General features: G+C 27.9%; 2 protein-coding genes across 4 annotated transcripts in view; one reads left to right on the forward strand and one right to left on the reverse strand.

Annotated features, from left to right (window-relative positions):
* LOC114124781 (protein Wnt-2) overlaps positions 1–7,373 on the forward strand; it is a 58,888-nt gene extending 51,515 nt beyond the window's left edge. Inside the window, exons 3-5 of the mRNA XM_027988151.2 lie at positions 3,783–4,066; positions 5,916–6,306; positions 6,961–7,373. Coding sequence (XP_027843952.1) covers positions 3,783–4,066; positions 5,916–6,306; positions 6,961–7,112 — 827 coding nt within the window. The 3' untranslated portion in view covers positions 7,113–7,373. The remainder of the gene's footprint in view (positions 1–3,782; positions 4,067–5,915; positions 6,307–6,960) is intronic.
* Positions 7,374–19,522: 12,149 nt separating this feature from the next.
* LOC114124787 (proton-coupled amino acid transporter-like protein CG1139) lies at positions 19,523–26,221 on the reverse strand. Of its 3 annotated transcripts, XM_050201741.1 has the most exons (9): positions 26,104–26,221; positions 25,816–26,040; positions 24,498–24,648; positions 23,251–23,372; positions 22,962–23,046; positions 21,807–22,082; positions 21,108–21,298; positions 20,619–20,833; positions 19,523–19,903 (listed from the first exon to the last, which is right to left on the reverse strand). In XM_050201741.1, the coding sequence occupies exons 2-9, from the start codon at positions 26,001–26,003 to the stop codon at positions 19,650–19,652; spliced, it is 1,482 nt and encodes a 493-aa protein (XP_050057698.1). In that variant the 5' UTR covers positions 26,004–26,040; positions 26,104–26,221; the 3' UTR covers positions 19,523–19,649. The 3 variants fall into 3 exon arrangements, with proteins under 3 accessions (XP_050057698.1, XP_027843958.2, XP_050057697.1); XM_027988157.2 differs by having other exon boundaries at positions 25,944–26,214; XM_050201740.1 differs by having other exon boundaries at positions 25,816–26,214.
* Between the last annotated feature and the right edge of the window lie 649 nt (positions 26,222–26,870).

Genomic DNA, 26,870 nt, shown 5'->3' on the forward strand with positions numbered 1-26,870 from the left:
ACGGACAAAGAATATATTATTATTATCGTCAAACGACTTATTTATAAAAGCTGTATTGGACACGTCATTTTTATTGTCTCTAACCGTAAATTTGGGCCAAGCACGTTAAAACGTGCCAGAATTTCGAAACTTCGTACCACGCAGATGACGTTTCGGTACACGCGGTGTCTATAATATATACCTACTAATTACTATAATGTATTTTGGGGATGTACCCGCCCTCAAAATTCGATTGGTTGAACTTCTGAACTATCGACAATCCTCGACGATATGCGACCTTTGAAATCTTGCCTTTGTGTGCCATCATAATATTAGGCGTACTAAATAATATGTACGTTATACGGATTTTGAACAACGACTCACGACTAAACCGTATATTTCATATCGTATTAACAACAATAATAATATAATCAACCCTGATTTTTGCGCGTAAATCACATACGTCATATGCACTCTGATTATTTGTAATTGTTTTGTTTAATCGTTTCAATACTTAATATTATGATGTTATTGCTAAACAGCCATGACGGTGACGTAACGCGGAACTTGTTGGACATGAAGCTTATATCAATGGCAGTTACCACTTATTTAAACACATAGAAATTAATTTACATAAATATTATATTAGATAGTGATGGCGTGATGACACTGCAGATGGCAGAATAGCTTAAAAAAACAATTTTTCATAAATTTATAACACCGCACCTATATAGTATAATATGTACTTAACATTTTACTCCCTGAGCTATCGTCTAAGAAAATTTGACACAACTATTCTATTGTATTTAATGTTATAAGAGTCATGTGATGTTTCTACTGAGGCATAAACTTCAAGGTTCCGAGATTTGGCTCTGGTGGCCATCATGACCTATATACGTCACTAGCAGTTGATAATTTTTCTCGCATCGTTCTATAAGCACACTTCTGTATAATACGTGTACGATATTACGAGTATTATACATCCGATACCATTTTACCATCAAAGTTTTTTAAGGTAAAGATATACCTAATATAATTTATAAGTTCACGTGCGTAAAACATAGAAAAGTTGGACTGTTTTTATTCGCAGGATAATACTCCAAGTTCATATTATATTAATACCTACGTTTTTTTCTTACCCTGTCGTATCGCATATTATAGTCTATACTCCATACTATTATTGTTTTAGTGCATTTGTTTTTTCTTTTTCGTAATTTGTACATTATGTACCTATATTATATCTTCTATATATATATTTATAAAAACAATTTAACCAGAACACGTGTCTGTCTTAGAACTTTGATACATGATGATAATGATGTCACGGTGCGTAATCCAATTTAAATCGAAGAACTCGAATAGCTCTTTTTCATCGAAAAAACCCTGAAATTTATACAATGAATTTTGTCCAACTAGTAATTTTCTGCACGAAATGTCGTATCATTGTTGCACGTAACTACTATTATAATGTTTGTATACTAGATAACTAGTAAATTATAATATAATACTAGTTAGGTATATTATTATTGTTTTATATTATACTATATATGAATATTAAATATAATATTATATTATTATATGTGATATTTAATGTATACAAATTACGTATAATATGTACAATATCATTTTTGTTCGACGCGGTTGACTTAAATTTAGTACACTAATAATATTACGATCGACTGTTGTTTTTATTGTGCTAGCCTAAAACAGTAGATAAAATAATATACGATAAAACATATTAGCTTATTACGATTCACATTTGTCTAATAATAATATTGAAATTATTTAAGTGAAATATATATTGTATAATGAATAATGATTAATATATACTTATTTTATGATGTTCGATCTAGATATATTTGGATGTTGAAACATAGAAATAAAAAATCCAAACACACGTTTGGATGATTATCATAATCGTTATTATTTGAAGTATTATAGGTTGATACAAATGTTAAATAGTTCAGGAAAAACTTGATTTAATAAAATATTACTAATCAACAATAGCATTACAACTGAATATATGGATAAAATTAAGCATAATGCATAATTGTTTAATATATTGATTCCAAGAAATATTTAATAATTGAATTGATTAACAATTTACAAAAAAAAAAAATGATTTGGGTTTTGGTTTAACCATGATAGTTTAAGTATTTTAAGCGTTAAAGAAATAATTCAATTTAAATGGATTTTGGATTTTTTTGTGATCTTTAGTGGTATTTTAGTTTCTTTTTCATTTGAGTACACCGGCCTGACCTCTAAGAAAAAGTTTAAAAAAAAAACACAAACACTATCTTCTGAAAAAGAATATTTGTTTAAAGTATTGTTTGCTGTAGATATTACTTAAAATATCGAAGTATACTTAATATCTACCTAAAGGCTTAATCGTAACTTCAAGTTTTTGACATTGAAAATGTTTTACGAAAATAAAATAATGGACAAGAAAAAATTTTTTTATTTCACATTATTGCGCACGTTTTTTCTTAATTCTTAAATCCAATTGTAACTTATTAGTCCAGTCTCAGTATTTGGAATGGTTTTTTTTTAGTATTTTACTGTTTGTTACCTATGCGTTTTGAATATAAATTGGTTTATCCAAGACTTGAAATGTGAAACGGTGGGACTTAAATTTCATCGAATTGTGAGTAAATATATCATATGACTTTGATATAAGGCATTAGATTTTTACTCAAACGAATAATATTTTTTTAGTGGACAGAGGTGTATCATTTTTTTACCCTTGTTTATCTTCTTAGTTCACATAAATTTTAAAATCTTTGAGTAAATCAATTTTAAAATAAAATAAAAATAACCATCAATAACGTGAAGTTGCCGTGGAAACGATCTCCTTAAAAAACCTTTGAACTTTGTAGTATCGATCTATACTGACTATGAGATAGAAGAACATATTTACAACAAACATCAAAGGAAAAATGACTTAGGTATAATAATAATGTATGAACACGAAACTCATTGTTTACTAAAATATTCATACTTTATTCAATGTCTCCATAAATGTTCAATATTTTAATGAAATAAATATTTCAATTCTTAAGTCTGAAACACCTGGTGAATATTGATTTTATTAGTAGTTTTGTAGTACAATTTTAAGACATATACTACACCTACATTTTATAATTTAAAATATTTTGATATTCATACATTTTTAATTTTATTTTTAACGCTGATGTAGTTTGTAATTAACTGATTAACTAGTAATGAGTTTCACGTGCATTTTTGTTATGTGTATTAAAACAAATACATTTCAATAAAATAAAAAATAAAAACCAGTAAACAAACAATGAATCATGGAACTATGCTGTATATTAATAATGCACAAACAAAAATCACTTTAATAAAAATGGAAATAAATCGTATTTACGTTATTTATGCAATGTGTAAGCTATTCAACATAAAATATTAGATAAATATAGATGAAAATTCAATTTAAAAATGAAATATTGCAACAAAAAAAAAAAAAATCTCTTGTTTATTTTAAATTAAAACACACATTTTTCTCATTTGTCGAACCATACAGTACGTAATTTATGCGCAATGTTGATTGTTGAATGTCTCTATTAAAGTTCGGAAACAACATTTAGAAATAAATCGAAATGTGAGAACATAATAAAAATAGACGAGTCTTCGACCATTATTTCATACAACGCGCATACTTACGCACAATAAAATGTCTTATTTTTATTTATTTATAACAATGCCCAATTATTTATTGTGTTTTAGTATCGTTATTTTGTAACTTCATTATCTGTTTACTAACTTTTTCCGTTGTCTGTTCATAGCAAGCCGAGAAGCAGCGTACATGTACGCTGTGATCAGTGCCGGCGTGACGTACGCGCTGATGGACGCGTGCAGCCGGGGCAACATATCCATATGTGGATGCGACGCGCACTACCCGAGTGCCTTGGATGACGGGCCAGCAGCTGCCGCGTGGAAATGGGGCGGATGCAGTGTGGACCTGGGCTTCGGCATGGGGTTTGCCCGTAAGTTCCTGGATGCCCAAGAATCGGATTCTGGTGATTCTCGAAGTCTGATGAACTTGCACAACAACAAGGCCGGCAGAAAGGTATTATATAATGTACAATATCAATAATTAGTAATAACAATAATACTATACGACAACAGTGAATTTTCTATTACAAAATAAGGATAGATCACTTGCCGAGTCGTGTTGCGGGTTAGGCAGGATATAAGTTCAGTACGTGTTTTCGCCCGATTTACATTTTTTTCCGTGATATCGTTTTTGGTGTTTTATTGAGTTCATTTTACTCGTGGTGTATCATATATCAAAGAAGATGTCTAGATTTCTAAAAACAGATTTTCTGCTATTTGATATTATAATAATGATCGTGTCAAATTATATTCTCGTGTTCCAGTTATGTAATCTATTTCTGATTCTATTCAATTAAAATATTTAAATAAATAAACAAATAATCATTTGGTTTAGAAAATTGTTAGATAGCTTTTTCTTAATAAAAATGTAGGTATCTAATATAATATAGTTTTTTTTCCGTTTTATAAAAACCATAAGCAAAAAAAAAAAATTACCTGTTGTCATAAAATACAAATTTTTTTCTGATATTTTAATTGTGTCAAGATACTAGGACAATCAACTAAATAACAGGATCATTCTGTATAGTATAAAACGTCCTAGAATATTAAAACATAAAAGACAAATGTTTTTTTTTATATACTTACAATCTACGCAATAATAATAATATCACGATTATGATCACACGGCGTTCTGTATAGGCTATTTAGGTACATGAATGTTGTGGATTAATGTTTCTGGTGTTTATATTTATATATATATAATTTTAAATTATAATATTGAGTAATATTTTTAAAAACCATTAAAATGTATTATACTCTACAAAATAAAAAGTAACTATTATAACTATAAATTAATAAATTAATTTACAATTATAAAATGTTTACGAATAACAAAATCAAAGGATATACCTACAGGATTTCATGAAATAGTTGTTTATTTAAAAATTTTGTAGGTATTATGAAATTATAATTGTAATGATTTTATCCCTTACATATAGTTCTTTGTTTTAATATTTCAGAAATAATTTTTTTTTTAAGTTTATAATTCATTTGTACATAGGTATTATGTATAATAAATTATACACATACATGTCTTTTAAGAACACTCAGATTTTTTGATTTATTAAATTATTCGTATAACGCATTTATCAATGCTTAGTGTTTTTATAAAAATAACTGTATTTTATTATACTACCACGTACTCCGTTTACTATTAAAATTAAAACATTCCTACTATAATATTATAACGAATTAAAAATAACGCTCGAAACTAAATATAAATAACGAAGTTTGCATATTTTATATGTGTATACTATACATATATATATATATATTTGTTATATTATTTTAAATTTAAGTCGTTTCATTAGATTTACCAACATTTTATAGCATTTATTTTTAAAATATAGGTATAACATTTTTTATTTTATTTCCGTTAAATTGTATTTCTTGATTAATTATTTTATAAATAATTAATTTTAATATTAGTAAAAAAAGTGGTATACTTTCGTTATAAAAGCAATGACGAGTTAAGAAGTTTAATTAAATTCTTCTTGTCGTTATCAGCATAATTTAATTTAATTTATATTATTATCTATGTCAATCAAATGTATGTAACTAGGATTTACAATAAATAGGTATTTAACTGCTTAGCTACTTATATCGTAGTTTCTTATGAGTCAAGACTTAGTTTAAAAACATAATACTATATTATACTTTTTTTTTTATATATTTTAATAAGCAAATCTCAATCGAACATGCTTAAAATTATCAATCGTTAAATCGTATTTTACTTGTTTTATGATCGTTCACGGAGAGTGTATATATTTATGTGGTCTAATCTTATATTATTTTGATTGCAGATTGTCAAGATGTTGTTGAACACCGACTGCAAGTGTCACGGAGTGTCCGGGAGTTGTACGATGAAGACGTGCTGGCACAGTTTACCACACTTTCGGGAAGTCGGCAAAGCTCTTATGCGAAAGTACCGGAAGGCACGTAGCGTCCAGGCCGCAGGGGCTACAACCGCTGTCAGCAGTGGTAATCCACAAAGAGCTTCCGGCAAACGGTCGTCAAGACGACTGAGGCTCAGGCTCAGGTCAGCTAGGTCAGCGGCCACTGGGTCGGCAGACGACGAAGAGCCGAAGATCACCGAGCTCGTCTACCTGGAACAGTCACCTAACTACTGCGACCGAGACTTTGGCACCGGGTCGCTTGGCACGTACGGCCGTTCCTGTAATCGGACTTCTGAGGGTGAGCTTAAGATAACTATTGAAGACTGCTACTTTTTTTTTATTATTTGACAAAAAGGATTGAGCGTCGGTATAGTATACTTATCTCATACTTATATTAGATTGCGATATATCGTATTGCGACCCATCACTATTCTACAGTGACAAATAAGTAAATTTAATAAATTGTACAACGTATAATATAATATCACCTATATACGTTGACAGATGTTTTCTGTTTAAATTTTTGGCGCAACACTGGCCCGGTTTCCGTATAAATAAATCCCGGGATTTTTTTCATTTTTCAACAACTCGTCGAGAAGAAGTTAATACGACGACTTTGTTCCATTTTTCTGTATTATGTCATAATTCTGTGGCTTTACACGGCAATAAAGGACAAAGGCTAATTTTACTTTTTCGAGGAAATGGAGGTTATTGGGCCAACGTAATTTGTTTCGGTAGTTGGGGCAGAAAGAAGTCGAACTATTATGTGACCAACTGTTAATATATATTACGATTTTACATTGTGCTAGTTTTAAAAAATATTATAAGATATTTTTAAATCGTCCTTTCTCAGTCGTGCACTATCCTTCCACTGTACCGATCTCAGTCTGTCACTGTATCGATTGTTATTATTATTATTATTTGTGTAATCATATCGTTTGGATTTCTATAGGCACGGACGGCTGTGATCTGATGTGCTGCGGACGCGGGTACAACACGCACCAGTTCACCAGGACCAAACAGTGCCGATGCACGTTCTATTGGTGCTGTTACGTCAAGTGCGACACGTGCGTGGAACGGACCGAAGAATACAGTTGTAAATGACGTGCTCATATCATGTAAATTATATAATGTAACGTGTAATTGTTACGTTGTTTATGTAAACTTATCGTATTATTTTGTAATGTCTGCGTTATATTGTAATCGTTGCCGTTTATTTTATACGATATTTTAATTTATATTACCACACACATAATATTATTATAATAATTTATAAGTATATATAGTTTTATATTTTATAAATAAAATTACCGTTCGAGTTGTGTACAATAATATAACATGCGCCGTGATGGTTATGTGACTGCAGAGTGAGTCATTTTTTCCCTCTAACCGCCGAAATTGACCGCCTAACATCGGTTAGCTGTTGCTTTTCTAAGTAGTCAAGATAGTGAGACACGGACCTTGGAATAAATTTGTACAACGTATAATATGGAAATAACTAGCATACAAATTGAACTAAGTTCACAAAACCTTAAATTTTCTCTTATCTTTTGGTTTTGTTCAAGTAATTAATTAATAAACTTACGTAAGTCCATTTTTATCATATAAAATTAACTTGTGTTCCTTCACCTTAACAAATCTAATAAATATATACACTGCTTAATTAATTAAAAAATAAAAATTTAGTACTAAAATTGGAACTAGTTTATTTATTATCGTTAATATTGCAAATTTTAAATTCTTTAAAATATGTTAAAATTAACCCTTAACCGATCAAAAGTGAATGTATAAAAAAATTGACTTTCAAAAAAAAAAAAAAAAAAAAATGTAGTATTTATTATAAGTTATAACTATTTACCTAATTAATTCTATAATATATATTCCTATTAGAACAAAACTCAACATTTAAAGTAAAAATAACTTCAAGATAATGCATAAACTTACCAGAAGTTTGAACAAATTTCAAATTAAATTAATGCACACAATATATATGAGCTTAAATCATTTTCGTTTATATATTTTAAACTCTATTCCGAACACTGGTTAGATATTTGTTAATTCACCACACAATATACATATGCCTCACTTTGGCCCGGGGGTTAAGTGCAGGCTGTACTTGACGAGCGTCAAAGGACTTCACTCAGCATAAGTCTTGTTTATTCAAATACTTTTATACGGTCGAAAGCATTTAATTATATTTTTATACTCAGATAATATTCCAGATACTTTTTAAAATAGATATTTGAATACTTATTTTAAATATATTTTTAGTTTATGCATAATATATTTTTATAAAATATAAAATTAATATTTAAAAAAAATTAATTATCCGATATTAATTTATATCTATTAAAACTACTATCAGATTGAAAAATATATATCTCTATAAAGTTGAAAGGTAAATATATATTTATATTTGTATTACTAAGAAAAAGCTTGTCGACTTTAATTTTTAAAGGTTACATTAGATAAATGTTATAAATTAAGTACTTTTATAAAAAAAAAAAAAAAAAAAAATAATTGGATGCACCAGTTGACCTATGTTTGTACTGTGCAAGTCACAATAGTCATACGTTGTCATTTCGGTGATAAATAATAATTGAAAAAAAATTATTTATTTATAATCAATATAATCTATTGTATCTTATAACTATAGAATGGTTCTCATCGTTATCAATCAAAAAATTAGAAATCACAACTTTTGTGAATTTATGTAGGTATGTATGGTTATTTTAAGGTTGAAAGGATTTTTATGACAGCTAGCTGGTAGTTCTATATTCATAAAAATTGGGAATGATTCAACGTTTATTATTCTAAATATATATATATATTATTTTTTTTTATGAAAATTTTAGGATATGTTATAATCATAAGAAATAATCACATAAGTCTATCTAAACTAAATGCTAAAAAATAAATTATCGTAATTATAAATACACAGACATACATAGTTTATCACTCAATGTCCAAGTAAAATCATTTGTATTTGTATGTGTACCAAAGTGTTTAAAATACTCAGTTTATTACATACTTCATCTGTATCGTAATTTCCAAATATTATTCGTACTTTTCAATGCTTTTTTATCGTCAATGTTTTTTCCCCTTACATAAGTTAAAAAGTTAAGAATATTTTGTATAGGAATATTATAAATTCCCCAAGAAAAAACTCCCTACACCCTTGCACGTTGTACTGCACACAATACGCCACTGCGTGTAAGTTAAACTCAAGTAATATATAAATATATTATATATACAGTTATCACCGTTATAATCTGAACTAATCTCATGTTACTACACTACGTAATAATATAGCGTAAAAAAACGCATTTGACGTTAAATGATTTTGAGTAAAGAGTTACGTAATTATGATTTTTATTCTGTATATAATCTGGATATCTGATAGAGAATAAAATACACCACCTACCAAAATCGATCATGAACATTAAATATAAATATACAAGATTATAATATGATACAATACATGAATACATACATATTTAAATGACTACTCTTCCTGTGAGTTTATTACATATTATTTTCCGATTTTTTTTTTTAACTAGTGGAGAGCGAATATTTTGGCAATATTCGATGCGAGTGATGGTTATAACCTGGTTATATGATGGTATAAAAATATTAAATATTTCGTGATCGTAAATATTGTTTATTATATTAACTTTGATATTATACAGCATGTATGTATTAATATTTATAATAACGTCATGTATTACAATATGAAGTATGGGTATGGTGAGCGACTGAGTGGTATTGGTTGTCTCTATTATAGTGTGTATCCATTAACAAAAATGTTAACTTCAAAAATAATCACACAACTAATTATAAGTAATAATAAAATTGAATACATTTGTAATAGTCGATCTTATGTAAACATATTTATTAGTAGGTACTATTTTTTTCTTTCTGTACAAAATATAATTTGTATTATTCATATACCAATCTTTATTTGTTTTCTATATAAATATAAGTACGGTGGGTTAAAAAAGTAATATTATTATATTATATTCGGTCTTATCCATAAGTTATAATCAATACCGTAAATGGTATAGTGAACTCTTTTTTGTCGGAGCCGTGAAGTTCTAGAACCCATCCTCAAATATACCACTGGTTATATATATATACAGAATATCGACTCTATAGGGCTTTTATTGGCAAGCATATATTATATCTTAAGAAAAAATGGGTATAAAAACACAAAAGGCATTTTTCTTTATTCGTAATAATAAGCCTAATGGATCCATATCTATTAATATATTAAAATCCTTGTATATTTGATTTAAGTGCCAAAATTAAACTATTTTTGTTTAGTAAGTATAATAGGTACCTACTATATTAACATTTAAATTTTAAGCGAAAGACGGCTTAACAGACATAAAACTATTTAACATCAATATCTAGATAAATACATTTAGGTTTAAACAGTAAAGAATTGGATAGACTCACATCATTTTTATTCATTTTTTTGCTTGGGCACTATTCCAAGTACTCTAAATAAATTTGAAGCGTCGCTTGAGTGTAAAAGAAATGGAATACATATTATACACCATTAAATTATAGTATTAATATTATTACTATCCATAATATGTTGGACAATGAGGCCCAACGTCATTGTGATTTATTTTCTAATAGAATGAAATACATATTTTTATATTTTTAAATTGATTTTTATGTTAACGATTTGATCCAGGTTAGGATTATAGTTAATTGTATGTTACAAAATTATTGTTTGTTCATTTTAATATTTGTTTTGCTTATTACAGTGATTTTTTCTAGTTCCTCGTTTTTATAAATATTTATATAATTTCAACTAATAAATAGAGTCAATAAAATGATATGAAATTAGTTGTATGACTACAAGGGTTAATGATGACTGGGAAATAACTAACAAGTGGATATTATTTTACCGCAGCGATCTTCTCATGCACTTAATTATTTCGTATGACGTATACTGCCGTGTAACGTGATTTTAAGACCTCGAACTCGATAGAAACACTTGAGTATTTAACACTCATAGTTTAAAGTTACAGCTCGAGGACTTTGATAAAATCGTATGAGAGAAGACAAGATCGTTAATAAGCTTATATAATTATTACAATAAAGAAAAAAAAATACACACTTCATTGTAAAACCAATATACTCATCACTTCACTTGGAATTTAAAATAAATGTGTACCTAAATAATGACCATTTTATGAACAAAAAAAAAAAAAAAATTATTTGGACATCGTAAATATTCATGTATGCAATCTATACCAATATCTAAAATATCTTATCTTAAAATATCAGTATCTTTAAAACCAACAAAAGTGAAAGTACTATACGCCATCTGTAAAATACTTAGCAAGGAATTTATCGATGTTGTCTCAAGCATGATTCCAATAACACGTAAAGAAAATTATAATATGTTAAGTATATATGTATACTGTATAGTTTTTACGTCGTATTACTTGTATGGTATTATCGTGTATAATGTATATTTTAATATTCATTTCTTATTTATTTCACGATATCTTTGGTTAATCTCACTACTATAAATTTAGTTAACAACTAAACTTTATTATTTTTTTTGTATAACACATTAACACATACTAAGGCGTCGCCTCAGAAACTTATAATGGCATCTTCCGCACTCCCACTTGTCCTATTTTTTCATTAAATCTTCAATTTTTGATTAATTTGTATTCTCGCAATGAGGGTTCTACAGTGGCGTTCAGTCTTTCTGTGTAATGGATTTTACGAAAACTCAACTAACACCAGCGTTGACAAACAAAAAACCGAACGACGTTTGCTGTCTACTATATATGTACATAATATAAAATTATAATTTATTTCTATATAAATTATGTTACACGTGTTTCCGTTCAAGGACCGTAGTTGATTTCCATCTAATTTCACACTTTTGAAACACGTTTCCCTCATAAACTTTGTCATTGCGATAGTTTAAAAATATTCTTTGATCGTTATTATTGTCTCCAGAGGAAAAAAACTGATTTTGTCGGAAACACATGTTAGCGACAATGCCTTACTTTTAGTGATGGTGAAACTGATGTTAAACAAGACAAATATTTATAAACTCCTTAGTCTTTATTCTATTAATTACAGAACAAAAAAAAGCATATTTATTTTTTTAACTGTTTTGTTGAAATAACATCACTATAAACTACTACAATATAGTTTATCAACGTGGATGAAGTATTTATCTTCGATTTCCAACCCGCAGAATTTATTTTAACTGTAAAATGCTGTGTTTCTTTTAAAAATTATCTCCTTTTTGTTAACCTGTTTATTTTATTAAAAGTATTTTTATAAATAACTCAGTTTATTTAGTATAATGAATATAAGAACTAGTTAGTAGTTAAGTTTTTAATTATAAGACACGTGCTTACGTGATTACGCATATTAATTAAGTATAATCCGCTATAAATAATGCTGGAACAAAATAATAATGTAAATATAATGAAATTAATCATAGAATATAGCTAGTGAAATAATAAATTACAATAGTTTCATTTATATTTAGTTGATACGTTATACATTATAGAGTTTAACTAAGACATTCCGTACTTATATTTTACGTGTTATATTTTCACAAGTGTTAAGTAATTATAACTAGTTATAAAAAATATTGTGTTAAATGTTTTTATCAATAATAACCCACTGTATACAAGTATCTATCTGAAAAATGTATATTAAACAGTAAATACATTTCATAATATTATAGTTTTCGAGTATAGGTAGCCTGTTGTACCAACTATATAAGTTATAAATAATAATAATAACTTATATCCTGCCCTTTATTCTTGTGCAATGAATAAATTATATCCGACTTTTTATGTAGGATAATATACGTCATATCATCTGATCTTTTCTATATTATATTTTCAAAGGATTTATGTAAGTATGCTTCATTTATATGATGCGTACCGATTAAATATGTTATCTTATAGAAATGAAAATCGTTCACAATCATCATTTAGTTGACAAACGTTTTACTCAATTTCATATAATTTATATTATTTGTCGTTTAACTGATACTTATCCAAATATACAATTTTTCAGTGCTAAACTAAAATGTATCATCATTCGTTCTTGTCCCATTTTATTTATTTCTGTAACACTCATACTACATTATTTAAATATACATAATGTTAATTGGTCAGTTGGCAAAACAATGACCTAGTACCCTGAAGGTTATATTTTTGTAGCATTCTGACAGCTCAAAGCTTAAATTTATCTTCAAAGCCAACATATGTTTGCAGGTAGACAAATTGTATGAACATTTTCGGAATACGATTAACAGCCAATGTCTCTATAATTATGTTGTTTCTCAGCTACCAGGTCGTGTGTTAATGGACTTAATAAAATAATAGCGAAAATAAATGTAGCCAAACGTAGTATGTATAATATATAAAAACCTACCTACCCGAGAATATACGTATTTTACTAATTCGTTTTAGTTTTATTTTTGGTAAATGTACCCGAACGCATTTGACCTTAATAAATCATATTAAAATTTCATATTCAGGTGGTTTGGTTTTTATTTTTGAATTGTAATACCTATATGCTATAAGTCTGTATTACTTTAGGCTCTTTTAAGTAGGAAAAAAACCATCAGAAAACTTTTTTTCACACCTGAAGTGTATAATAGCTACAGCTGCTGTAGTGCTAATTAATCATATTGGAAACCATAATGTCCTCATCGCGGTAACTTTAAACAAACAAATCAAATATTTTGAATATTTCATTAGCTGTTTGTTAAAATACACAGAACATTTTTCACGAGGACGGTGTACCGTGTACTATTCTTGTGAAAACGGTATAATATGGCACTCCGGAAATGCTTATATAAAGGATAAGGAATTTCGTTCTAACGATCTGCGGTTGATTCACCACAAACAGACTACGCCCTGCAGCGTTGATTCTATACCAGTACATATCACCTACAAATATTTACTTGGGGATCATCCTAATTATTCTTTGACTTCATTTATAAATTAAAATTACATTTGCAAATTTTTTTTTATAAATGTGCTGATGAAATAATATACTTGTTTATTTTTATATATATATACAAGCAACCAATTTTGAAATATAAAATTTAAATTTTGTAAATAATTTCATATATAACCATGAAACACGAATTTTTACGTATATGATTGTTTAAACAATAATATTACATTACAAAGTAATAAATATGATACCGACCATCTAAAATATAAATATTAAATCAATGTGTAATATTATATAATAGTAGTATAAAATTTAAATAATTGTACATTTTTATAATTATTTTTTCAATATATTGAATAATAGTTGATATGTTTTTATAATATTAATGAATTGATGTAAAAAGAATAATGTATACATATAACAGGCACTAATATTATAAATCAAAAAGAACAAAAGTTTGGATATAAACTATAAAACTTTTTGAAGCAACCCATGAAATATAACACTAATTACTTGGGCTATAAATTTAATACAGTAAAAACCTTAAAAACTGTATTTAAAATGTCAAAAAATTCAATAAAAATGCTCTTAAAATGTCAAAAAGTGTAATAAAAAATTCACCTAATACCTAATAAGACAAAAATTGTAGTAAAAATTCCTTTGAAATTGTTTTTAAATATTACTCTGAAAATTTGTGTTTTATTTTATTCATTATTCATATTAATATTTATATTACAAATGCAAAAATTAGATTAACCTACTTAATTTATTAGTTAATTATATTTATAACTGATATGTCACAAATAACTACTCCATTAATTGTCTTATCTTATTAAATCCTAACCAAAACGTTGTAATTACACCCTTAATAAGGGTCCCTTATACAGCTTGTAAAATATTATTTTATAAAATATAAATTTTTACCATATAGGTACAGCATGTGTGCAAAATAAAAAATATTTATGTATACAAATGTTAATTTACGGAATTTGATAAAAAATACTGGAAAATGCACTAAAATAGTAAAATATGACTTAAGTGGGGAAAACGATATAATAAATAATTTTCTTGTCACTTGATTCAAATTTTTTGCTTAAAAAACTATGTTTCACTATGAGATAAAAAACACACTTTCCTACAAATTCACAGTTCTACTAATTACCAATGATTAACAACTTCTAAATATGAAACAACATGAAAAAGTAAAAATATCACATTCACTAGTTAGTTATTTTAGAGTTTAACAATTCAAGTGTATAATATATTTAAGTGTGATCTGTACATATGGATCGCAATAAATTAATTTATGAAAAAAAAATGGTAGCTTCATCACACTCGAGAATATGAATATTTTGTATAACAAATTTAAAAAATCTAACTAAATTTAAACTAAATACATAAATCACAATATGCGTTACTAAAATTTAAATTTTATCCTTATAAATTTCTATCTCTATTAATAAATACTTGTTTTTTGATACATGAACAATAATTGTACATGAAAGGTGATTCATGAACCACTCATTATTATTAGCCAAGGTGTCAACTTCACTAAAGTAATTGTGTGTTATTATTTAATGATTATTCAAGTTTTGGCCGTCAAGAAACTCAACAAAATACTTAAAAATTTTGTTTTTGAAGTTTGAGCCAGTCATTAAGTGAAAGAAAATCAAGGAACCTTATATAATATTTTCAAGGTTTTTTACTCATTTATAAGTATACATTGAAATTATTTTTTCTTTTTTTTTTATGATAACCTAATATTTTGAAAAGTACTAGAAATTTTTACTAATTCTCTCCTCCCTGCTTCAACAAAGTACCTATTGGATTCGATTTTCTGTAAGAAATCATCCTTAAAGTTTAAGATTGAAATTGCTATGACTTACACTCTAATACAAATAAAATAAAAAAATACATATGCGATTGTGATGTCGAAAATTCCACATAAGTCGTTGGGTTTCCACCACCTTCGCAACATTACAACTCTTTTGAACGATGCATTTACGCGAATATACATTCGTTTATTTTCGTTTTCAACGATATTCGTTTTCACCAATGTAACCGACCAAGTCATAACTCGTTTATAGATACTCTAGCACAAAAGAATACCGATAAAGCAAAATCGGGAAAACTTGTTGCAAACGAAATCCTTTAGTCGTAACGAGTTTTCGTATTAGCGGGCTCGCCACTTATATCCACGTCAATACAATACTATTCAACTTGCATTATACATTTTGTCCACATATTACGGCTTATATAAGCGTCAACTGAGGCGTTTTCATGTGTGATGATAGGTTATAATGCGATTAAAAAATATTATTTTTCTTTAGGTCATCAAACCGCACGTGACTTAAAAGAATTACATTAGGTGATTTCCTCGGTTTTTAAATCAAAAATATTCTACTATATTCAATTATGGTATTTCATTTTCATTGTTATTTGCGTGTTGATGTAAATCACTCATACAATGAGATTATATTTACTTCGTCACTTACTCGTTTTTTTGTCACATGCGATGGTGAATATTATATTGTTTCGTATTAATTTGAATTTTAAATTTGTTAGAATGCATTTTAGATTTTAATATAGATTTTTTATTTTTTTTGTCAAACAAATTTAAATATCAATCCATAGCCGAATATAATGATATTCAATTTCACAATTCATATAATATTATTCAATATGAAAAATCTAAAAAAAATTAGAATACCAATATATAACAATGAACAAGTACACTAACACTCGATCGACAAACGTCAAGTATAAGGTGTTGTACTTATACGTATGTATATTGTATAATATACTAGATCGATACACCATTTATTTGTATATTTATAAAACAATTTATGTAGAAAATTTGGAGTATAGTTGAAATTCTTATAGTGTACTACAGTAAAAATATACACTATACCTATATGTCTAAGTATTAACTATTTATTTGTATTTCACTGCAGTTACAGTAATGACTGTTTTGTTGTTATAATTCCTATTGAATTTCAATCCAATCGTGATATTATCATTATTCATTAATATCAATTATAAAAACTCATTAAAATCTTAATTGCAGTTTCTTTGCGTCAACTCCAATAGAAAACGAATTAATGTTTTAAGTTATAAATTTTAATATAAATCGAACAAACTGAAATAAATAATTAATAGTAAATAAAAATCGTGCAATTTGAACAATGTGACGTAAATTAAAACAAAAATCTTTTTGACCAACACATAACTAGTTAAGATACGTTCTTCACGTTCCAATAATATGATTCCTAGTTCCAGCCATTTAAATCTGTAGAAAAACATCTTTGTAAACCTATAATTACAACTTATATGATTTTTATTATTATCATTGTAATTTGTAATAAATAATTTTCAAAATGGAATTCCTCTTTGCATGATTAAACACAGTTACAAATAATAATAATAATAATAATAATAATAAACCTTTTAAATATCATGTCCTACGATCTAGTGAATAAACAAAATAATTATTGGTAATTTACCAAGTATGTTCACCCCCTTATTCTTTTGCAGTTATTTAATATTTATTGAATGAATTTTTAAATATTTTATAAGACTATATTATTAAATTATTGAGATTTTTTGTACTATACTCAAGGAGTATCTGTGGGTTTTGTGTACCTATAATGTTGAGGCCATATTTGCGATGCATTGTAACCTAGATAGTTTTTGAATTAATATTGTTATTTTTTATATTTAAAAAAAAATGTAATAAAAACCTAAGGAATTTCAGTATGGATGTTGAATCAGTACTCTGCATCAAAATATAATTGTCTATTTTTAATTGTGTCAAAACATCATTTTCCAGTTTATTATTTAGATTTGTAATCAGTTGCAAGTTTTGTATAATACAATGATAGCGATTGATTGGAATCCACAACTTATTATTCTACATAAAGAAAACACGTCATAGACTGTGTTCTAACTACATCAATGATTAAAATCATTTTCAATCCTAAGCTTGTAAGTGGGAAAGGAAATGAGTGTTTTCTAAACTTTTATTAACCCCTTAAAAGTTCAAATGCATGATATTTTTGTAGAAATATTTTTTTTTGAGCCTGAGTGCAGTTCGACCACTACCTGTTTTTTTACCCGGGTGCAGATCGACTATTACCCTTTTTCAACTCAAGTGCAATTCGACTTTATTTTTAGGTAATAAATGCAATTCGACTATCCTGAGGAGTGTAAGTGTTGTATTTTTTCGTTTAAATTGAAATATAACTAAATATAATTATAAAACTATCAATCTAATGAGAGCAATTGAACGCGAATCGATAAAAACTGACAATGACTAACTAACGAAATAAACTAAACGTATTAAATAAAAATAATATTGTTTATTTCAGAACACTAAAATACTTTTTCGCTCTCGGACTCTCGATTGAGTATTGACCTAAATACAACCCCAGTGCAAGCGTACAACCAAAAACTTATTCTTCACATACGTAGTTACATAACAGTTAGTAATATTTTATATGAATACGGTATACCTTGTATGCACGTAGATATTAAAGTACGATGTTAACACAGTGTTGACATTATAGTTATTTTTATTGACTTCGTTCAGTCATTGATCGAATCATTAACCAAAAATACAACCACTTTATTATACTTGCGTAAACACCGTAATGTACGGCAGCGTACGATTTATTATTGATAATATCTTATTAATAATAACCAATATAATTTTATTCGTGCGCTATTTAACTTTATGAATAAATCCTATAGTTCATCCAATAGATGATATGTATCATATGATATATATCCTATAGATACCATTTTAAAATGTAATAATTATTGCATTTGAACATCCTTTTTTAATTGGAATTCGCAATAAATTACTCTGCTACATTTACTCAGTATTCGTCCAGGATTTATTTTTGTAGGAATATTAAAATTTAAAATATGTCTAATCATTGTATAAGCCAATAAGGAATACACAATTATTACACAATTTAAATGCTTTTCTAATTCTTTAATAATTCTAAATCTTTATTGTGTGCACAATAATAAATGTATAGTAGAATACCTAATAATGATTCGAGTATAATATTTGTACATAAAGTATCAATTTATTACAAAATCTTGAAAACTGACCTTAAAACTTATAATTATTACAAGCAAACTTCTATTGTACGAAGTGATTGATTATAATACCTATTGTATAGCAGGAATCGTGCCAGAAAGTACAAAATCAGCACTATTATTGTCGAAACATCGCTGTTCATACTATATTGTCTCAAAATACCGCGGTACGATTACTTTATCCGCCAGGATGCGCTCTGCCGAGAACGAGATCACCTGCAAGTCTACCATTAAACACCAGAAAAAGCTGAACTAACACTACACTAATCCGGCTGCAATTCCACTTCTTCAATCAACGAAGTTACAGGCGTCTAAAGCACCGACGGTCATAAATTGACTTAGTATAAGATTCTTAAGCCAAGGATAGGCCGCACTCAACCGGAGGTGATAGCCTCGCGCGTTTTATACATCCATATAAGTAATAACTATTACACGTGTCTATGGAAACCTTTGAAACTTATTTTATTTTATTTTTTTATCGCCATAATAAAAAAAAATCTGTAACGAAAAAATAAATATATACAATACACGAGGAGTTATGAATAATATAGGTGTCAATTTCATCCGTCTTCAGTCAGCGTCTCCGATTAAACGAGCTGTGACTGCGTAAGTACCGCACGCGAACACCAACAAACCGATAAGGACGAAACACATGTCCTTGGCGATCACGTACGGTCTGGCCGACATACCGTGCAGAGCGTACGTCACGCACAGCTCGACGGCGTACGGGTAGACCAGCATGTTGCACGCGTTACCCAGGTAGCCGATGAGAGCCATTATCGCTTGGAAGCTTCTAGTCGCCGGCGACGGCACTGCGGTGGTAACTGCAAAAAAATCAGTGTCCGTTGGTAGTCGGTTTAATGTCTAAATGGGTTTTATGTGATAAATAATAATAACATTACATAATATAATAAATGTCATGTGTGCTTGCCGGACCTCGGAAAATTCGTTTAAGTAAAATTTATGTTCAATATATTAAGGCATAAACATAAAATAGAACAAAATTGTATTATAAGTGTGTTTATGTGTACCTCCGATTGATTAAAAAAAATACTCATACAATTAAAAGGAAATTGTAAATTAGCTTAAATTTTACGTCGTTTGATCATTATCGTAATTAGTATAGAATATTTAATTTTTTTTTTTTTTTTTTTAATATTAATCCTTTCCTGCCCATAATATGTTAACACATACGTGAATTTTTTTGTTTTTTACAAATTTCTTTTTAACTGCAATTGATATTTCATACTAATTCTTATAAACCTTTTACTTCAATATTAAAAGTGTGCCCGTTAATCGAAAATAACTAAACACAGAGTATACCGAAATATCGATGTGAAAAATGCCGACAATAACCCTAGTCGAATTGATCATACATACGATCTTACTGTGAGAATCCCATAATTACATATGTGTGATGTGGTTAATGATTAACACTTTTCAAGTGGATTATGACGGTGTTTTCGGTAATCAGATGTTTCTGTGTGCTATTTCAAGTAAGTATATACATAATATGACATATTAACATGATGATCATACCCAAAAACGAACAGAACGTGTACAAGATTTTGGAGACCGCCAACAGTCCCGCCAAAAAAGGCGGTGACAAATATGTGGTAAACGGCATTTTTTTATCACTTTTAATTTTCGTCACACTCATCGAAGGCGACCACAAAAACACCGATTCTAAGCACAATTCTCTGTGAAAAAATATGATATTCGCAGCGACACATGACTTGATGATAGTTCGGGACCTATTTACATACACAAATAAATAAATCATCATCATTAGTAATTATACATAAAACACTTGTTAGTTAATAAAATATTTAAATTGTCGGCTTTTGTATAGTATTATTATTATCGATATCGTGTTTTACTTTTCTAAACTATGCCTTGATAACGTTTCTACCGCTCAGTCACAATAATAATTACGTATAGTATACATTTAACAACTTCAATTCTCTTCATACGTAAAAACACGTATGTATAATATTTAAATTGTACACCTATCCAATATTATGTTACCTGATCGCTGGAATGATTTTGAATACAGATACTGAATTTCCAATAACTATAGGTACTTCTTCATGATCCAAATACGCACACAGGCCAATTACAATGTACGTGTTTATCATTACAGCCATTGACAGGTTCAAAAGGTTAAATGGCCTGACGAAATTCTCGGGTTTGATCAATCTGTCTTCAATTTTAAGCACCTAAATCAATCAACTATTTTTATTTTAATATTTTAAGCTTTTAATTGCAATTTGCCTAAGAATGATAATTATAATTATGAAAAATGTATTATGCTGCATATACGAGTATAGTACCTAACAAAATTTCGAATGTGTTAAATAACTAAATCGTGAAAATAAAATAAATTAAACTGAAGACAACATTTGGTTGAAATAAAAATTTATAAATTTATAAATTTCGAACAAATCTAATACTACATTTCATAGTAACTATTTTGAGGTTATTATTTTTATTGAACAAAATCTATAGTCGTGAGTCGTCGATTTAGTATAGTATAATGTGTATCTGCAACTGTGAGTAGTATTTTAATCAAACCTTCTAAAAAATAACAAAATTATAGATAAATAATTAAGGTGATATATACCTAACCTATTTTTGGCTAATCTATATTACAAATGTATAAAAGTTTTATTACAGTTTCAATATATAATATTAATATAGGTATTAAATATTTGCTAACATATCTACCTGAACTACAGGTATGATAGAGAACAAAAATGTTCCAAAGAATTGAAAAACGTCCGTCCAATTGCCACACATCAACATCTGGCTGTCAATATGTATGTTCGATTTGAATATAATGTAGAAGGTGATGCACAACGAAACAGTACAAACAATACGGCTGAGGACGTATACCGGTTTCATATGCTCGGTATATGGTAACAGCAAGAACGACAAGCACACGACTTCATAGCTCAGGGAAACATCCAAAATATTCACGTCAAATCCTATCTCGGTAAACAACTGCGTTACAAAGAAGCGACGTGTTGGAATTTTGTTTAAGTTTTTCGCCATTTATAAGCATAATAAAGTATATATTATGTAATAAAAAATAAATAATAATATTTAGACATTATTAAAAATAGCTAATATTTGTTAACCGTTTTTTATAGGCATCGATATCATTGCCTTTTCGTTTTAGTAAATGCCTAACAAAGGCAACAATACCATATAAAAATTATATTTTTGGTGATTAGCAAGGTCATATTGTAGTCAAAGACAAAATTAACAGAACTATAATAATTAAATAAGTATTTAACATTTCACAAAATGATTTAGCAAAAAAAAAAATTCATGATTGATTGGAAAAAATTTAACTATTTTTTAAAAGTGTTTTTTATGGTTTCAGGGGAGTTTTATAGTAATAATAAGTATTTTGGTATTCAAATGTATTTGTAGATAATTTATTAATGGTCGGTACGACATAATGATGTGTCATTTTGAAGTGCAAAATCGCTTAGTTGTATATATTTAGTTAGATTTGAATTTTATAGTCATGTTGGAATCTTTGAGGTACCGTTAAACTTTAACTATCTCTAGCAGTAAATGGAGCACCTTCGTCTTTCTAAAATCTAATAATCAAAAATTGATACTCTAAAACAGATAACATAATATTGTGTACACGACAATCGGAAATGTCAAAACGACTATCAATTGTATCAACGTACAACATTGTCTGACTTATCAAGTCAAAATTATAATATATATATAATATGTTTGTGTTACAAATAAATAATGACTAACGTACCAATAGTAGTATATTGTTTGACTAGCTATTTTCAATTATGTCTGAATTTACTACATTACGGTAACATAAACTTTAGTACTATGTAAGTAAGGTACCTCTTGAATTGCCAGCGATGCGAATTTCGTGTACAGACAACTCTTTCCGAAATTCAACATCAAGTTCATGGCGATAAACGTAAACCTTTCGGTGTATAAACAAAATAATGTGTAACAGTAAAAGGAATTGGGCCGTTAGTAAAAGTCTACATATAATATTATAATGTTTATATATGTTTCATTCGTTATCAGTGTAACGTTTTGAATTTGTTCTAAAAACTGTTTGTAAACAAATACCATTTCGAGCATATTAAATAAAAAAAATATAATTACATACAATAGTATTTACCTGAAAAACATTGAAAGACATCTAATTGCTTTAGGGCCATGCTCCAAACCGTACTCGATCATGTTTTGATAGGACACTGTTGGCACTCTGTGTATTTGACATATTTTATACCTAAAACGGCACTTTAAAATACATTTAAAATAAGAAATTTTGACTTTCGTCAGAAGATCTATCGCCCTTATACAAGACCTATACGGCTATACATATTAATATTTATATATATTTGGGCGCCCGGGAATTGGGCCACATCTTAACCTATCTGTTTTGTATAAAATATTTGTTAACATTTTTCTACCCGGAGATTGGGCCACAAATTAAATATATATTTTTAAAGTGTACCTGGATATTGGGTCATAAAAGTATAGCACACAAATATATACTATTAATACGATTATAATATAATGTTTATTAACTAATTATTATTTTTTTAAATGTAATAGTGGCCCAATCACCGTGTCTGCCTATTATAAATATAAAATTTTAGTGACCCAATTACCGGGCCTACTTGTAATAAATATAAAATTTTAGTGGCCCGATTACCGTATACCTTTGGAAAAAAAAGTGAATTGTGGCCCAATTCCCGGGCGCCCATATATATATATATATATATATATAGAACGATTTTACTTGTGTGATAAATGCAAATATTGAAAACGATAATTGTTCATATGAAAGTTAAGTTACTGATAATCATGTCATGCTAGTAACAAGTATAAATGATAAACGTCTTTACTAACTAAAATTGCATGTTATATATTGTCATATTGTATCTACTTATATGTAGTAGATTTTATGCAATACCTACGATGTTCTAGATAACAATAGGTATCATTTAAATTCAATAACCTTATGTATCATCCAACACTGTGCGCATTCGATAAAAATAATTGTTCTGATTCATATTCTCGAGTATAAAAGTTGAACATAAAATTTAAAAATTTAAACCTCGAGTTATGTCCTCGACATTTTAAATCGCGAACATTTATCTACAGACATATATGAACGCGTGTAAGCATACAAAGGATTATACTTACATAAAAAAGGATTAATCGATTTTTACGACACCTATGCATTGTTACTACCGGGTAACCAACTTGGATTACGTGGCTATATTTTAACTCTAAGAAACGGAATGTGTTTTTCCTACTCCACCCTATATCCACAACTCACATAATATATATATTGTATACATATTTTACGTGTGTAACTTTCCACGGGGGTTCTAATGAAAATATTTGTGCTCTCACCAAAAGGGTAAATGAGTATGTAAACGTAAATCCAGCGATAAAGCTCAACAACAAGCCAGTGACCACGCCCACCTGCTTAAACGAGTATGGCATGCATAAGGATCCGAGCCCGAGGGAACGGCAAACGAAGTAAGTGAACGACGAATATGATCTGCGAAAATACATATTTTGAAAAATTAATACTGAGACGATACAGTGAGAGAATATCACCATCAGAAAATTAATAACAATTATGAAATAGTTTAATATTTTACTTATAAAGACATTTGTTTGTTAATTAACAATACAATGCATCAATTTAATACCTATATTTTACAGTTTTTTATATCCAGTATTGATCTAGTCAACAAGGAAACCCAGCGATCATCGGAGGACCGATGAGTCAGGTATTCCAACGCCAAAAGGCCAAAAGGCAAGAATTGAAAATATAAAAATATCCAACCGTAATTTTATTGTTTTGATTGTGATAATTATTTTACATAAATATTAATAATAATAATAATATATTATTATTATTTTATAATTTTATATTTATATATTTACTGGTAATATTCTCAGTGCCGCACAAATTTACATGTCGAAAAAAAATTAAAAAATCGTTGATTGATAATGCATTTATATTTGTTTTTATGACTCAATTTTATTTTATTATAATTATAGTTATAATTAATTAATCTCTGAATAATATAATGGTGATGTTCGCTGTAAAAAAAAGCAGCTGTAAGTCATGCATAATTGAATGAAACAAATTTTAATTAACGTTGTTCTTTTTTGTTGTAAATACTTTTTGTATTTTTTGTGTAATAAAATAATTAGTTTATTTAAACTAAAAGTATTTTAAACAGAACTAACCTAATGTACTATATTTTAGCCCAATTTTACAATTATTTATAAAATGAATACTGTATAAATACATATAGTTATAAATAATTTAGGCTCTAGATACGTCTTATTTAGTCATAACAATATGTTTTTGATTTAGATATAAACATTTTATTGTATTATACTATGTATGATATTAAAAAAAAAAAATTTTAGTCAATTTTTTTTAATTTTAAAGCAGGTTTTTATGTTTTCAGTCATTTCAACCTTTATTTTAAAGAATTGTAGATCATACAAATTTGAGTCCTAGTCATGATATTTTTATCATTTTAAAAATCATATCAGACATCATATTTTTAAATTTAAAACGAATGTGTTATAAATACAATTATTGTGTTAAGAAACAAATCGCATAGACACACTATACTGTCCATTTTATTGAATTTTAATATAACCTATATATTAATAATAATACACATGCGATAGGAGGTCTTACGTGACGTTGGAACTGTTACGGTCGCAATACGGATCGTAGTTGAGGAAATTAAACATCAATGCGCTAGACGACGGTTGTAAAGTAGATGACAAGTCCGATGATAATGCCGAAGTCGGAGGTTTGCTTACCATACTTGACTCGAACGACGAATCGGCGGTAGTGCTCGTATCCACGTCTCCGTCCGACATTTTCCAACTGACGACTTAAAATTATATACAGTAATAGCTACATATAATAGACAGGAAAATGTATTACGACTTATAACGCGTATTATATTATTAAGGTTACATTCAGCACTAGGTGATGGTATCTGTTATCTGTTATCTGTATAATATTATGCAGAACAATAATTGTATGTTTCCTAGAAACGAAACACCGTCGTCTCGACACCGGTCTTAGGGCTCTCTAGTATACCAGACACTGTTTGTAGTCAGGATATTAATTATCCTGAAAGAATCACATCAAATTTGTTTCGTATAAAACACAGATATAATAAATATATAATATGTATCTATGTTAAAAAATATAATAAATAATAAGTTTATATTAAAATTTAATGTTATTAAATTACACGGATTTGAAGACAAATTATTATTAACGATTTATTTTTTAAACGACTATGATGATCAGTAGGATGACGTTTCTTCATTTTTATTTTTTTAATTACAATGCTCTGGGACATAACGATAAATTATCCCAAAACATAGTTTCACAACATCAATCTGTAACAATATATCTGTATACTATATACAGTACGTTGAAATATGATGTTTTGTCCAGGTACCTAAAGCAGCTGTGAACAGTTCGCATTTTTACCGATTTCGATTTTTGCAAATACAATATACACGGATGTTTAAATGAATAATAATAATTATTCTCTTAATGACGATTCACTGAATAAATAATAAATGTCATTTAAAATTCTGAGTGGAGTAAAGAATGTATAATTGGTTCGAATGGGTTTTGTTGGCGATGAATATTTCAAAAGTTCAAAATATTTTTTTTAACGTTATCACATTAACATATTTAAAAAATGAAACGAAAAAATTGTAATC

This window comes from Aphis gossypii, chromosome 2 (genome assembly GCF_020184175.1).
Source record: "Aphis gossypii isolate Hap1 chromosome 2, ASM2018417v2, whole genome shotgun sequence".
Classification (NCBI taxonomy): domain Eukaryota; kingdom Metazoa; phylum Arthropoda; class Insecta; order Hemiptera; family Aphididae; genus Aphis; species Aphis gossypii.